The sequence below is a fragment of the Ornithodoros turicata genome, chromosome 5, assembly GCF_037126465.1.
Source record: "Ornithodoros turicata isolate Travis chromosome 5, ASM3712646v1, whole genome shotgun sequence".
Taxonomy (NCBI): domain Eukaryota; kingdom Metazoa; phylum Arthropoda; class Arachnida; order Ixodida; family Argasidae; genus Ornithodoros; species Ornithodoros turicata.
In genome coordinates this window covers 56430909-56445618 of record NC_088205.1, presented here as the reverse complement: position 1 = coordinate 56445618, position 14710 = coordinate 56430909, and the positions used below count along the sequence as shown (strand labels likewise).

Here is a 14710-nt window from a genome sequence, read left to right as displayed (position 1 = left end):
CAGCGGCATACTGATAGCGGAATTCAGAGCTGTGAACCTTGCGTGGTTCCTAAGTGCTATGGAGTTGTTGGCTCGGTTTAAGTGGAACCAACACCTGAATTTTTCTTATGTTTTCTTACCTTTTGTGCATTAGGCCTCCGTGGAGTCATGGGTGCTGGATATGCGGCCATGAATGACTTGGTCATCATACAGACATCTCAAGGGCTAGCCAAATATTTGCTGAGTGTGTCGCCTGACTGCACAAGGAAGGGCGTGGTGATCAGCTACGATGGTCGTTATAACAGCCACAGGTATATTATATGCAGTACACTTTACTTCATGGATTGTTTTACGACGATAGGCAGTAAACAAGTATGTGAGATGAAACATGCTCGTGAGAAACAACTCGTGAGGTGAAGCATGCAACATGTTACCTATCGCAACTGTGCTTGTTCGGCTTCTGCAGAGTCAGTTGAGCATCGCGTGCCATGCATTTTGGTGTTTTTCGGTGTGCTAAAACGAATGAAAAGGAATGTAGGGACGAAAAGGCCTGATGGGGGTCTATGAATCCACTCATGTAACAATTGGAGCACCCTATTGCAGCATGTCGAGTGGGTATTGCTCCAATATATCCTATCCCATCATAGCCATCAAGGCAAGATTGCATATTTGTTTTCAACCAGGTGATGTTGGAGAGAACGCTGGTGCACCTGGTTGAAAAGTGCTGGTTGAAGACAGCGCTGGTAAATCCATCACAAATAGCGTGAAAGTGGGGGATTTACCAATGCTTTCCAAAATCCAAAATGTTGAAATCTGTTTTTTTTTCTGCTTTGCTTTGTCAATGTTTGGCTAACATTTCTATGTCCAGACTTTCTCTGACATTCCTTATGCCGCTGAGGATGCGCTAGTGGTAAACTACATTGCCCTCCCGTTGTTCAGAGTACTATAACAGGACTTAAAAAAAAGTCTATAAACCATCGGCAGTCCATCATTTTGCTGTGTTCAGGGAGAAAACAAATTCTGAGAGCAAAAGTTGTCATTGGCACAGAGACAATCTGCTCACCTGGCATAACATGATAGCATGTAGTATGTGAAATGTAACTTACTTATCTTTTTTGTTTCATTTTGCTGCCTCCACGAGGCGAGAGTTAGGTTTTGCGAAGTCATAAAAAGCTTGGCAGGTCATGGTGAAGTTAAACTTGCATTTTCATGCATTTTTTGTTGTTGTTGTTCCTTTTCCATATTTTTTCATGTTTGATTACGAACTCTATCATCACATGTGTTTCTCTTTCCTGTTTCCAACCATTTCACGTCCAGATCACACTCCCACCAGGACACCAAACACAAAACTAGAATTTCTGAACTGTCCACGTGAGGTTCACACAGGCTGCTACGCTATGTGGACACCACACACAAAACTAGAATTTCTGAACTATCCTGATATCTGGACAGGTAGCAACCCAACCTGTGAACAGACCTGGGCAGTTTTGATTCTCGCTCACTCACGCTTACTTACCGTCCGATTAGTTCTTGGTTCACTCACTCACTGCCCGATCACTCACTTCCAGCTCAACTCCGTGTCAACGTTTGTGCTGTATTGAGTTATTTGCTCACTCACGCTCACATTATTGCTTTCCACGAAGAATCGGTAGTTGCATCACCTACAACCCAATGGGAAAAACAAGATCGGTGTGAAATCGGGCCAAATACATCAGCTGATGTCAAAAGTTGTCGGCCCAACCTCCTCAAAAGTGCCTGGGCCGAGAATGGATTTTGACATTGGCCTCACCCGGGCCAACTTGCTGTTTCCAACATTAGGCCATCACACAAAGCCGACGAAGACGATCTAGGGCCACACTGCATCCAACCTAGACCCAACAATGGGTGAAAGTAGGACTACTGTTGGCTGAGCATTGGCCTAGAGCAAGTTTTACTAATGGGCCAAGCATGGGCCAAGTCTGGACCACCAACCATGTGCAGGCTTTTGCAGGGGACACGCTAGAGCCAGATTACTTCATAATTAACTGTAATGAAGTAAGTATACTAAGAGCCACCCAATTCTAGAGCAGGTGAGGCTATTGAAAGGAACAGAACGAAAGAAAATGGCAGATATTTATTGCAGGCAACGTACGTGTACACTGAACCTCGCACACTTATATACATCTATGAACTTATATACTTATTGCTTACTTATACTCTTCACACACCGCATGAAACGTTTCCTTGTACCCGACTGTCTTGACTAGAATTTTGTACTTGACTAAACTTCAAAACTGACTAGAAAAGCTGCAGAACCAGAGTAGTAGCACAAAATATGCTGGGTTGGTTAGTCTACAGAGTCGGGTTCTTGAGCAGATGCACCTTCTAAGACACGTCGCCGATTCCTACCACCGTCCCTGTCTTGGGCACCAACCAGCCACTTCTTTATGACTGTACTGGCATGTCTTAGTGTTGCTTCTTGTAGTGGGTCTTGAGGCAGCCTGCAAAAGTAGAAGAAACCATGTACACGATACAACGTTAAGCAATTGGGTAACTGCGCTGCAATTTGTATGTGCCTACTGGAACAAACGTGTTATGGCGTCGCTTCATTTGGCACCGCTTAACCTAGTCGAACACTGCATTTTAGGCTAGTTGAACCCGCATATATCGAACTCGAAGGGGATCGGCAAATAATTCGATATATCGATAATTCAATATATAAAGTGTTCGTATTTTAACTGACATTCGCGTGTGCCATATTAATTACCATTTAATTGGGATAGTATGAAACAGGAGCTTACCGATTTGCATGAACGAGAGCAGAAACTGCACAAACAAAGTGGGCAACAGGACAGTTAACAACATTTATTTGGGACGGAAGAACTCCGTGAGTTGGGCTTGTTTCTTGTTGCGAGCCATGAAGTCCATTACACTATTTTCGATCTTCTCGAGGCCTCCTAAATGAGAAAGTCCAGCTCCTTCTATTGCCCCACAGCAGCGACGAATGGTTACGAAAGCCGAAGCGATCTCGGTGGCTGTGGGCATGACGTCACCGCCGTTACGACCTTCCAGTGAGCCTTCATCGCCGCTTGAATCGCTGTCGTCATCAGCAACGTCCGCTATGATGTCCGCAACCGTCATCTCTGCCACAACGTGCACATTGTCGTCGGCGCTTACAAAGTCATGTGCCGTCAGATCAGTGGGAACGGCTTCTGGGAACTCTGCGACCTGCGTCGCCATCGTCGTCCAAGGCATCCGCACACGCCTCGTCTGCAACTGCTACGAAGCCCGCTTTGCGAAAGCAGTTCACTACTGTTTCACGCTTGACGTCATTCCAGGCACCGGTCATCATTTGTATGGCACCCAGCAGGTCGATCTTGAGGTCCACACCCATTCGAAGCTTAATCAGGAGGCGCTGAAGCAGACGGCTCCAGTAGCCTACCTTGAATGCCTTTATGATACCCTGATCAAGGGCCTGAAGCCTGCCGCGTCGTCTTAGTGTCGAACCCGTATTGGATGGGAAGGCTTCTGCAGTGTTTGAAGCATCGTGGAGCCTTGCTTTTTTCAATCACGAATGGGCGGAGTTTGCAAGACCCGCCCATGTTCGCTGCTAAAAGGATAGTCACACGAACCTTGCTGAGTTTCCCTCCGTGACATGTGCTTCCACGAATGTTGAGAGTCTTATTGGGAAGCATTTGCCAAAACAGACCAGTTTCGTCCGCGTTAAAAATCTCCGCAGGTGAGAACTTTGCGGAAATTTCCGGCCACTGGTCCGACAGCCATTTTTCCGTCTCCTGAGCGTTCACAGCTTCGTTTTCGCCTGAAATTGTCCTTCCGACTATCCCGTAGCGATTCTTGAATCTCTGTAACCACCCCGTACCGCCATTGAAGTTCTCGTCGTGAAAGGCCACTGCGAAGCACTTTGCTTTTTCAATCAGCGTTGGTCCATCCACGGGAAGGTTCCTGGCCCGGATATCCAGGAACCATGCGTACAGCGCCTTCTCGATCCTTTCAAACACCGGCGTCCTCAAGCGGCATGCTCCCTTGCGAGATTGTCCTGCTGGTCCTGCTGCTTTCATTCTGATGTCCGCCTTGTTCCGAAGAAGCGTACTCAGCGCGCTCCGAACGCTTCTGCTACCGAAGACTTCTTTTCTCCATTCTCAACACGTGGGATGATGTCGAGCTTGGTCGCGAAGTCCAGGTTCTTCCTTTTCTTAGCGTCCATGGCTGCCTCATTTGTGCCAACTTTCAAATGGTGACGCCTACCAAAGGAATGCTCCAACGCCAGTTGCCACTGCGCACGGCCGGCATGGACGATTCCATTGCAGGTCACGTGCTCGGGGAAGGTAGCATGACGCATGACCCCGTGATTTCTCACTTGGGAGCGTGCGAAACAAAGCTCCGTGGGGTCGCTAACTTTTCTCGTTGGCAGCCTGCCCTCATTTCCAACTCCTTTTCATGTGGATAACTTCATCCCTAATCTCCAAGCCGCGCTTTGTCTTTTTCAATCGCGAAAAATGTGCGGAAGTTAATAACGCCGTGTCATAGGATTCCAGCGATAGTGTGATATAGCCGATGACAGCGGTGCCGGCTGTTCGATATAGATGTACAGCACGCCTATACATTTACATGCTATTTTCAAGGGGATATTTTGGATGTTCGATATAGGCAATAATTTGATATAACCATGTTCGATGTAGTCGGGTTCAACTGTATACACAAACGCATGTCATTGTTTGCAGTTCTTATGAGCGTCAGTGTATACCAGAATGCAAAAATAGCTCTCACCGCTTGCCATGCTCGTGAATAGAAGAGTATGGCACCTCCGACTCTCCCGCGCGAGCAGTGGTTGCACATGGTTGCCTGCAGAGTTTTCGAAATCAAAACTAAACGGCATTACGCATTGCGAGACGTGCAAACCTACTAAACGTCAGCCATACCCAACATGTTACATTAACCTCGGAATACCTTCATTCCAATAAATAATGTCCAATAAAATGTCTTGTAATAACGACGAACGGGCCGTCCGTGACAATTTTATTTGCATCCCATATGTACGCGGACTCTCTGAATCAGTACTGAGGATACTCAGGCCACTTGGCATTTCTACTGCATTTAAACCTCACCATACTTTACGCACGTTGCTTTCTCGGCCCAAGGACTCTGTGCCCCATTTGTACCAATCGGGTGTTGTTTACCGAATACATTGTGATGATTGCGATACATGTTACGTGGGTGAAACAGGAAGAAAGCTGGCCACACGACTGAAAGAACACGAAGCTCAGATAAAGAAGCCGCCAGCTGATAATCGCCGCACAGAACTCGTGGAGCATGCGATAAAAAACCAGCACACATTCAATTTCGACAATGTCACTACTCTGGCACGTGAACAAAGATGGGGAGTGAGAAGATTGCTTGAGTCATGGCACATCCACCATGAGAAGTATTCCTGTAACAACCACAAGGGGCCACTGCCAGTCTGTTATAAGACCTAAGGACTCGCGCGCTGTTTTTGTTTTTTTTTCTTCTTTTCCTTGCTGATGATGACGTCTGCATAGACGTCGAAACGTCCAGACAAAATTTTGTTACTTGATTTGTTATGTAAGACAGTGCTATCCTTCTATTAAACATGACTCCTGGCTTCTGGTCTATCTTCATTCCAATAAACTGAATTTTAAAAAAAGCATGCTCTACAAATGCCTGCACTGACGCAGTAAATCTTTTTTGATTTTTTTCAAGTCATATTTTGCAAACTTTTGGTGATGAAGAGCCTACAGCACAGAATATGGTTTAAATCTCGTGATACGTGTTGCCATCACCGAAAAAAGAGCGGCTCTGCGTTCTTTTCGGTGAATCTCTTCGTGACGGCCACCCGATGTTGGCCAGACCATGCATGCCAAGGCTTTAACGACACGTCGATAAGGTGTCAGGGCGTGTTGTGGGCCACCATCCGTTGACCAATATACTGTGTTAGTGACATAGGTCCACGCTTGTTTCAGGCATTCTTGGCCAATGAAGTCGTTTGCCGACCGACTGCCAATGGTCGGCCGATCATCAGTAGTCTTCAAATTCTCATTGGGAAACGAGCGCTGAGAACGCAGTGAGTTTGCATGGAATGTATGCGCAATGGGCCATTCATTGAGCGCGGCAAGCAACGGTTCTTCTTCATCTGTGAAGGCGCAAGAAGGCAGCCATTCAGAAACAATGGGTACATTGCGACGGTTTCTGTAACAGGAGTTAACAGGGGCAACGCGTCACCCGCCCGTTGCGTTCATACATTCTTACATTCATACTTGGCAGTCTTGACTCTCACTCACTCAAGTTCACTTGCAGCCTGCCCAGTTCTCGGCTTACTCACTCAATGAGAAACATCATCGCTTGCCCAGTTCTCGGCTTGCTCACTCATGCTCATTCACTGTCCACTCAGCTCTTGACTCGCTCACTCATGTTCACCCACTGCCCGCTCAACTCTCTGCTCGCTCACTCACGCTCAGTTCATTAGCAGAATTGAGTGTGAGCGAGCTTGAATGAGCGTGCTCATGAGTGAGTTCTGCCGAAGTCTGACGATGAATGTATGGTCAGAGGCAGTCATTTCACTAACCTGTTCATACACTTGTGTTCTTACATGTTGCACTGAATGCATGTGCAGGAACAGTACAACCAACGTGGTCATGGTAAACCAGCCGTCTTTCCTACACCGGCAAATAGATGACTTCAATACGGAGAAAGGGCTTTATTAACTCATAAATTCCTCGTCAACCATTAGTAATCAACATTCATATCCCTTGAGTGGAGCATTACAATCACGTGCCCTGTCTTAGTCTTATTTCGGTGGCATTGACAAATACACTATTTTGATGCCAGTGCCTTATAGTGGTACAACAGACTTTGTGATATTAAAACCTATGATGACTCTCAACTAATACTGCATATCATGATGATGGCCGTCTTAGAAGTTTGGTGCTTTGCGAGGTGCACAGGTACGAGTACGTTTCGTGCTCTTAGTTCAAAGGCTCGACCGCGCTGTTCTACCTGCCGCATTGTTGGTTAGAAAAAGAATTTGTCGTGTGCTAATTAAGTGCTTTTAATGTGCTTAATTAAGCAAATAATTAATTGTCAGGTAAACATCTCGGTCAGTACAAGCGAGCTGCGTCTTGCAAAGCCGTTGTCTAATGGCTTCTTACATGTATATTGCATAAACCTGTATCATACTCATATTGTATTACATCAAGGGGTTTAGCTGACAGAAACCAGTTATGCTGTTGCAGTATAGGGGTTATATTCTGTTAATTATGTTAAATGGGCTTTGTGCAGGTTTGCCCGCCTTACAGCTGTTGCCTTCATCCAGTGCAACATTCCTGTCTACCTCTTCTCCAAGATCACCCCCACCCCATTTGTACCTTTCTCCGTACTTCGATTGGGTTGTGCGGCTGGTGTCATGGTTACTGCATCTCATAACCCAAAGAATGACAATGGCTACAAGGTAAATGCTTACTGCCTTCCTTGAATTGGCCTTACGTAGGAGCGTGTCGCCTTGTAAGATGCCTACCAGCTGTTGTAAAATATAGAGCATTGATGCTTTACTAGCAAATCTAGATTGTATATTGTTTTGTCTACTGAATCTTATTTCTGTTTTTCTATTATTCAGGTTTATTGGGATAATGGTGCTCAGGTATGTATCACATTATTTACGTTATTAGCTGCACAGTCTAGGTTTCCTCCATTTTCCTAACTATTCTACGTACTTGTGCTCAGATAATACCACCTCATGACACTGGAATTCAAGAGAGCATTGAACAAAATTTGGAGCCATGGGAGCAGGCATGGGATGTGGAGCTTACGGTTAACTCTTCGCTCTGCAAAGACCCACTAGGAGATATTAGCAAGCAGTACTATGCTGCTATGGAGCGTCATATTTATGACAAGTGAGTATTTATGTGTGTTTGTTGTACCCCAGTAATTGCAGTTCTATGCAATCAGTTAAGAAAGTGTGTGAACCAGAATGTGTTATCGAAAACAACAATGTTTTTAGTTTCCTTTTCCAGTACATGAAAATTTTGACGACTATGACTCTGTTTTCATTTGCAAGCCACCTTCGGTAACTGTTTCTGTTTCCATCCCAAAGCAGTATTCTGTTCCTGTTCTTGTTTCCAAGCTATTTTCAATGACGGTTTTGGCTTGTGCTCAACAGTTGCACATTGGATTGGTTTGTTTAGTAGTTTGCTTAAAGGGACTATCGCCTCTGGAAACCTGTGTATAAGACTGATTCAGTAATGCTCGGCACTGCTTCACAGTCTTCTTGGCAAAGTTTCTTTTCCGAAAACAGCTTACACATTAAATAAACAAGTTTCAAAGATTCACACTCCCTCTGAAGCAAAAGAAGCCCCAGTAATAGCAACATCATAATGACGTAAGCCAAGCACACGAATGGGAGCACAGTGCAGGTGATAGTCTCCGAGCTCATCTGCTCCACGTTCGCACCACAAGGCAATACCATAAGTCCTCGGTAAATACGCTGACTTTCACTTACCAGTGTGAGTTCTGACACAACCATGTCGCATAGAATGCGGTGTTACGCTATACATACACGTCCTACGCTAACCAGAAACAACATTCCACGAGCCGATCACAGACTCTCCACAACTTGCAGATGCCATCCCATTCCATCCCCCCCAAGCAGTTGGGTGCATTTTGTGTGTACTTTTCACAGCCACTGCTGCTTTCTTGTTTATTTTTTTCATTTTAATTGTGGAACATAATTTGAACCCCACAATTGCTCGTTTTGTTGTGCAAGTTGGTTATGCTGACCCATATTCCAGTCTTCAAGAAAATTGAAAAATCTTCTCCCCTCAATTACCGTCCTATTTCCCTGACAAGTGTGCACTGCAATGTGCTTGAACATGTTATCTCCAGCAGTCATGGGCATTATCGAAGATACATGTATCTTCGACATACATGTATGTATACATGTACATATCGAAGATACATGTATCTTCGGTACTATCTTTCGATACATTTTGTGTATCGGTATTAGGTATCGCGTGCCAAAAATGAGCGTAACTGAGTATCGGCATCGAAAATAAATTTTTAGTGTATCGTGTATTTTAACGATACTCGATACTAAAAAAAGACTCAAATATTGAGGCTGTTGTGAGACTTAGGGTCGGCGGCCCTCGCTCAGGTGGTAGTACAAGTCAGGCCGCAGCGGCGTAGGCATGTCGACCATAAATTCGCTCGAAGCTTACGCAAGGTATATCTAGATATACCTTGGCTTACGTTCGCGCGCGCTCTCCACCGTCAAGGTCGCCGGGAGAGGAGGTCCTGGGCCGTGATCTGGTACTCGCTCACAGCTTCTAGTTGGTTCTAGAAAAATCTCTTCAGTCTCTTTCTACGGCGGGCATGCAGAAAACGCTCTGCGTCATCCATAGCGGCCTTACAGAGGACCAACCTCACGACTTCTGGAACTGCGCTGCCCGATGTCCCTGCTCAGTGCGCAAGAGCACGTCCACTTAACTTGAAGTGTGGATTCCACGTCTGTCATGCCGAAAGAATAGCCGCCGGCTTAGCTTGAGCGCTGTAACCCGTTCCACAGCTCACAATTCACAACGGCCAACTAAGAAAATCAAATATCAGCAATGGCTGACGAACTCCGGTGTGTCATCTTGGATGGAAAATATTTTACTGTCACGCCGTCTGATGGAGACCGAGTCAAGTCCATGTGTTCGTTTTGTAAGATGACGATCAGCGGCGCCTACTCCTCGACTTCGAATTTACATATGTGTTATTATATTGAGAATAATTGGGAATTATTATATTGGGATTTCAGTGATGTATCGAAGTACCGACGATACAGTATCGAGTATCTGTATCGAAAATCAATTTCGGTTCTGTGTCTCGTATCAGTATCGGTAATTTAATCGGTACATTAAATTAACGGTTAACACAGTAAATGCTACGCCCAGAACCTCGCTGACTTTTCCAATGGGAGGGCCCCTCAATTTCTCGGCTCTCATTGTTCATTGTTCATTTTGTGTCAGTTGGCTGATGTATTGTGCACCCAGTTCGAATATTCCAAGAAACACCACTATGCTGGTTCTTTGATGTTTCCGAAAAAGGAAAGCCATGTTTATGGGTACAATAACCTTAGGGGAGGGGGGTTCTACTGTCACAGCTACCGTCACTTTTTCTTGCCAGTTACATTTCTAAAATGATGAAATTTCTGATTCCGGTCTCAGTCACAGCATGTTGTCCCTGTCTGTCCACATTAACGGTGAAAAAAAATTCTCGTTTCACTAAATATGTCACATCAAGTGCTTGAACCTCACAGACAAGAAAAGAAAGAAAAACGATGTCAGGGGCAAGCAGCGCAGAACACTGGATGTCTGTCCGACGTCCCTGGGGGCCACTTGCACCTGTGAGCGTACATATGTGTATACATGTATACACATACACATACGTGTGTATTGTGTGTGCATATTATGTGTGTATATACGTGTATATACACACATCACACACATATACACATACGTGTATATGTGTATGTGTATATGTGTATATGAAACTTGTTATCCCCAGGATATTCCAGCATCTGACTTCAGACATACACCGGATATCTTTAGGACTGCCACGTGCCACGATTCATCACAATACAGTAACACTGTGACTGGCATAAGTGCTGTACCTTGCACGACACTTGCATAAGTTGCCTTGGGCACTGGGGGAAACTCACTCACTCACTAACTACACCGGGTGTTTCAGTTAAATCCCCAGGCTAAATAATTCGTGAATGGGTGCACCAATCGACAAACTTTCTTTTTTACAAGTATCTGTCTGATACCACCTACAAGCTGCGCACCTTGTGAATGAGTGGGAGGCGCTCATTATTTAAATAAAAATTCAAATGAGTTACGTAAAAAAACATGACTTCTAAAGCAGGGCACTGTCGGCATTAAAATGGGTACTACCCCTTTTGGGACCTTCAGTGTACACCTTTTAGAGAAAAATCTGCCACTGAAGCCGGTCATTTGTTGCTGTAATTAATCGGTTTTGGTTTATATATTTTGTCGTGACTGGTAGCGGTGAAGCGCAAAAGGATGTAATTCATTGGTGTAAGGACATAATTGATTGGTGGATAAGGGAGTGGAAGAGCGTAGACCAATCTCGCCTAGGGAGAGGGTAACACGAAATGGTGTAGCACTGCATAAGTTCGACTCTCGATGGACCAAGTGAATTTCTCAAAACTAAAACAGTAAGAAACAGAAGCGTAACCTTCATGGAGAGTTAACATGACAAGCAATTTGTCATTTCAGTGTTGTTTGTGAGCCGCACGCGAACAGGACTCTCGAATTTATGGCAGCTTGCGAGACAAGCTATGTATAGTATCTGTTCTTCCTCAGGAAAGAAATGCCATTGTGAGCTTGATCCTATTGTGGTCTCGGGCATTTACTAGCTTTTTCTTACACTTTGAAACACCTCCCTACCGGTTTGCTGGATTTCTACCCGTCTACGTGCGTCTCTTTTTTTGCAATTTGAAATGCCATACTCACTGTCCGTTGTGGGAAATACGAGCAAGGATGATAAATCGTTGCCTTACGCCATGAGACAATTGAGTATCAAAATGAGCGACGTCGCAGGAATGCTTTGGTCTGTATCTTGGCACAAGCCTGGCACAATGTAGGCTGGCCAGTGCTTGGCAAGTCATTTGCCAGGGTACAGATCAGTATCAAGTAATAAGCTTGTTGGCCGATGATGTACCAAGCAAAGTCAGGTAGGCCAGCCTACCTATTGCCAAGCTTGGCCCAACCTTTGTTTGTTGCTTGGACCATAGGATCTTAATGGGTACAATGGGACTTCCAATTGGGTCCAATTGTTTTCTGTTTGTCCAATTGGAGCCCAACAGGTCCCCAATAGGTATTACCTTTTCTGGTTGAGATTCCTATTGGGCCCAATTAGGTCCAATGAGTTATGTGAATATTTTGACTGTTTACAAGGCTATTTCTCTAGTCTAATGTGGCAATTTGCAGTAGATATTTCTTTATATTATTACACACTGAGCATGTTTTATATCTAGCATGGTAAAGGTTGTGAAAGAAATCACCTACCAGTAGCACTGAATAGTGGTGATAGAATTGAGAATTCATTAAATGCTTGATACATGTACTATACCACTTGACAGTTAGTGTCTGTTCTACTTCTGTAGGGCTCAAGCTGAGGAATGTGGTGTAACATTCACCTTTACTTCCATGCATGGTGTTGGCCACTCTTATGTAGTGAAAGCATTTGAGACATGCGGTTTCAAGAAGTATGTGCCAGTCCGTGAGCAAATGGACCCAGATCCAGAGTTTCCAACTGTTCAGTTCCCTAACCCAGAAGAAGGAAAGAGCTCTTTGGTAAGCTAGTAAACAGTCACATAGCAATATGATAGATGGCAAGCAAAATTCAAATAACAAAGGGCATGCATATTGAGCTGTAATTAAGTGGGCTAAGCATCATACCATTTCTGCAAATTTCCATGTAACATTAGAAGTGTATGACTACGAAAGTCACACTGTGAGTCCTCATATCATGTACAAGGGCTGTCCTCATATTAAGGGCAAGTTTTTTCAATGAACGGTTATGCACTGTTTGTCAAAATGGAAAAAAACTTTGGCTGATCTTCTGCTCTCACGACATATGTGTTGTACCACATAAAAGCAGAAAGTGGAATGAACTTGAAATGTCAGTAAGAATTTCGGGCATTCTCAGCTTATGCCAGAGCCTTCATTTTCTTTTACTTTGTAGCTTAAATATTAGGAAAATTCTCTAATGAAATACTGTCGTACTCTCCTGCTCATGTGCTGCTTCGTCCTTGGAATTTTTGCTGATCGGTATTTTTATTCTCTTGCATTCTTTATTGCATTTGGCATATGTTTCACTTAATTGAAATTTAACCTTTCAGTGTACGTACTTGGTTTGGTTTTTCATGAAAGTACTCGTGCTTTGTAGCATGCAACTTGCAGTAATGTGCTGTTGTGTTTGCTTTTCAGGACCTTTCTTTTCTGACTGCGAACAATGCAAACAGCAGAATCATACTGGCCAATGATCCAGATGCAGACAGACTTGCTGTAGCAGAGAAACAACCCAGGCATGTCAATTGTGTTCAACCCAGATGCTTGTTTTAAGACAAACCTATACAATTTGTGCTCCACTGTACAGGTGCACACTGCAGGGAATTGAAGTTGTACCATGAGTATGGAGAAGTAACATTATTTCCTGCTTTGCAGTGGTGAGTGGAAAGTCTTTACTGGAAATGAGATAGGAGGACTCCTCGGGTGGTGGCTTTGGCATTGTCTTCGTAAAAAGTCTCCTGGAGTCTCTGGTAAGTTTAAACTTTATAATGTCTTAAAACAAACATCATTCCTCTGTTTTCTTTCTGTCATTTGGTCGGTACTGTTGGCCTAATTACAAAGGTCACGTCTAGCAGCTTGAGAACGGTGTATTGTACAAGACGCACTTTTGTGGGCCAAAAATATCTATACAGTCGCTGACTGATTTTTAGGACTTCTAGTCTCACAAAAACCAAGCAGCCAAGAAGGACGAGGGCAGAAAGACAGGTTGACACCACAGCTGCTATCAACTTCTGTCAGCCTGTCTTTCCGTGCTCGTCCTTGGCTGCTTTGTTTTTGTGAGACTATGTATCACACCACCACCTTTGTGGACTGCTAGGTGTCACCAAATCAGTCCGAATAATCGGACAGTCCGGATTTTTAGTGAATGGCATAAATCCACCTTATTTCCAAAGACTTCACTAAGAACATTCAAAGTGGCTTAGGAAAATGTATCTGTTTGCTTCACACCAAGGATGTGCAGCAGCGTATTGTGGCGAACTTCAGTGAGTGCAGTAGTGTCCTCGTACACGTTCATCAGTGTAGTCACAGGATTGCCACTGGACGGGATTTATGCTGATTGGACGGTGGTCCATCAACAATATGCTCATCGCTGGTGTCGTTTGCACTTTTTTTAAATGTTGTCGGTGCTGAGGACGACATTGATGCTAATGCTACCGAAGTGCCAGACGGCGATGTCATGTTAGTCTTGATCATTGATGAATTTGAGTCTTCGCCTCTACTGATTTTATTCTAGACTATTGCAGTAATATTGATATCCTCACTTGAAGTTGAAGACGACATTTTAGTATTTCCGATACTCAAAGCTATTGGTAGTTGAAGACACGCATATTGAAATATCATCTGTTTCAGTGTGTCTGAAGCGGAGCGTTTGGTCTCTGCCTCATGTAAATAAGCTCTGCATGCCCTCACGCGCGCGCGCTTGTGTGCATGCGTCATGTCGGGAATGGCCTCCGTTTCGCAAAGGCGTACGAAATATTGTGCTCGGGAGCACATTGTTTGGCTGTATTTTTGGAGCTGGGGAGCTACCCAGGAACCATGAAGGTTCGAAGCCAGATGAGTACAAATGATCAAGCACGTCTCCGGAGGAGTGGTCAGAGTTATTGGATGTGGAAATACATTCCCATACCTGCCAACTCTCCCAATTCATCCGGGAGACTCCCGGATTCAGACCGGTTTGTACGATTGTATGACCGAGAAGCAAATCTCCTGGAAAATGCAGTTTCCCCCTCTATATCTCAAACGCCTGCTTTTTCTCTGGCCACACAGACGTAAACGTCAATCCAACACCAGCCCAATTGCCACTGCCTCTTTCCGGAGCCTTTATGTTACGGAGTTCAAGGGTTATGGTTCTAGCACTTCTAGTT

At 44.5% G+C, this 14710-nt stretch overlaps 1 protein-coding gene across 3 annotated transcripts in view; it reads left to right on the top strand.

The window, feature by feature from the left end:
- LOC135394481 (phosphopentomutase-like) overlaps positions 1-14710 on the top strand; it is a 55966-nt gene that overhangs the window by 21651 nt on the left and 19605 nt on the right. For all 3 annotated transcript variants that reach the window (XM_064625237.1, XM_064625239.1, XM_064625238.1), the window contains exons 3-9: positions 134-290; positions 7273-7441; positions 7607-7630; positions 7714-7883; positions 12158-12347; positions 12984-13081; positions 13221-13315. In XM_064625237.1, coding sequence (XP_064481307.1) covers positions 134-290; positions 7273-7441; positions 7607-7630; positions 7714-7883; positions 12158-12347; positions 12984-13081; positions 13221-13315 — 903 coding nt within the window. The remainder of the gene's footprint in view (positions 1-133; positions 291-7272; positions 7442-7606; positions 7631-7713; positions 7884-12157; positions 12348-12983; positions 13082-13220; positions 13316-14710) is intronic.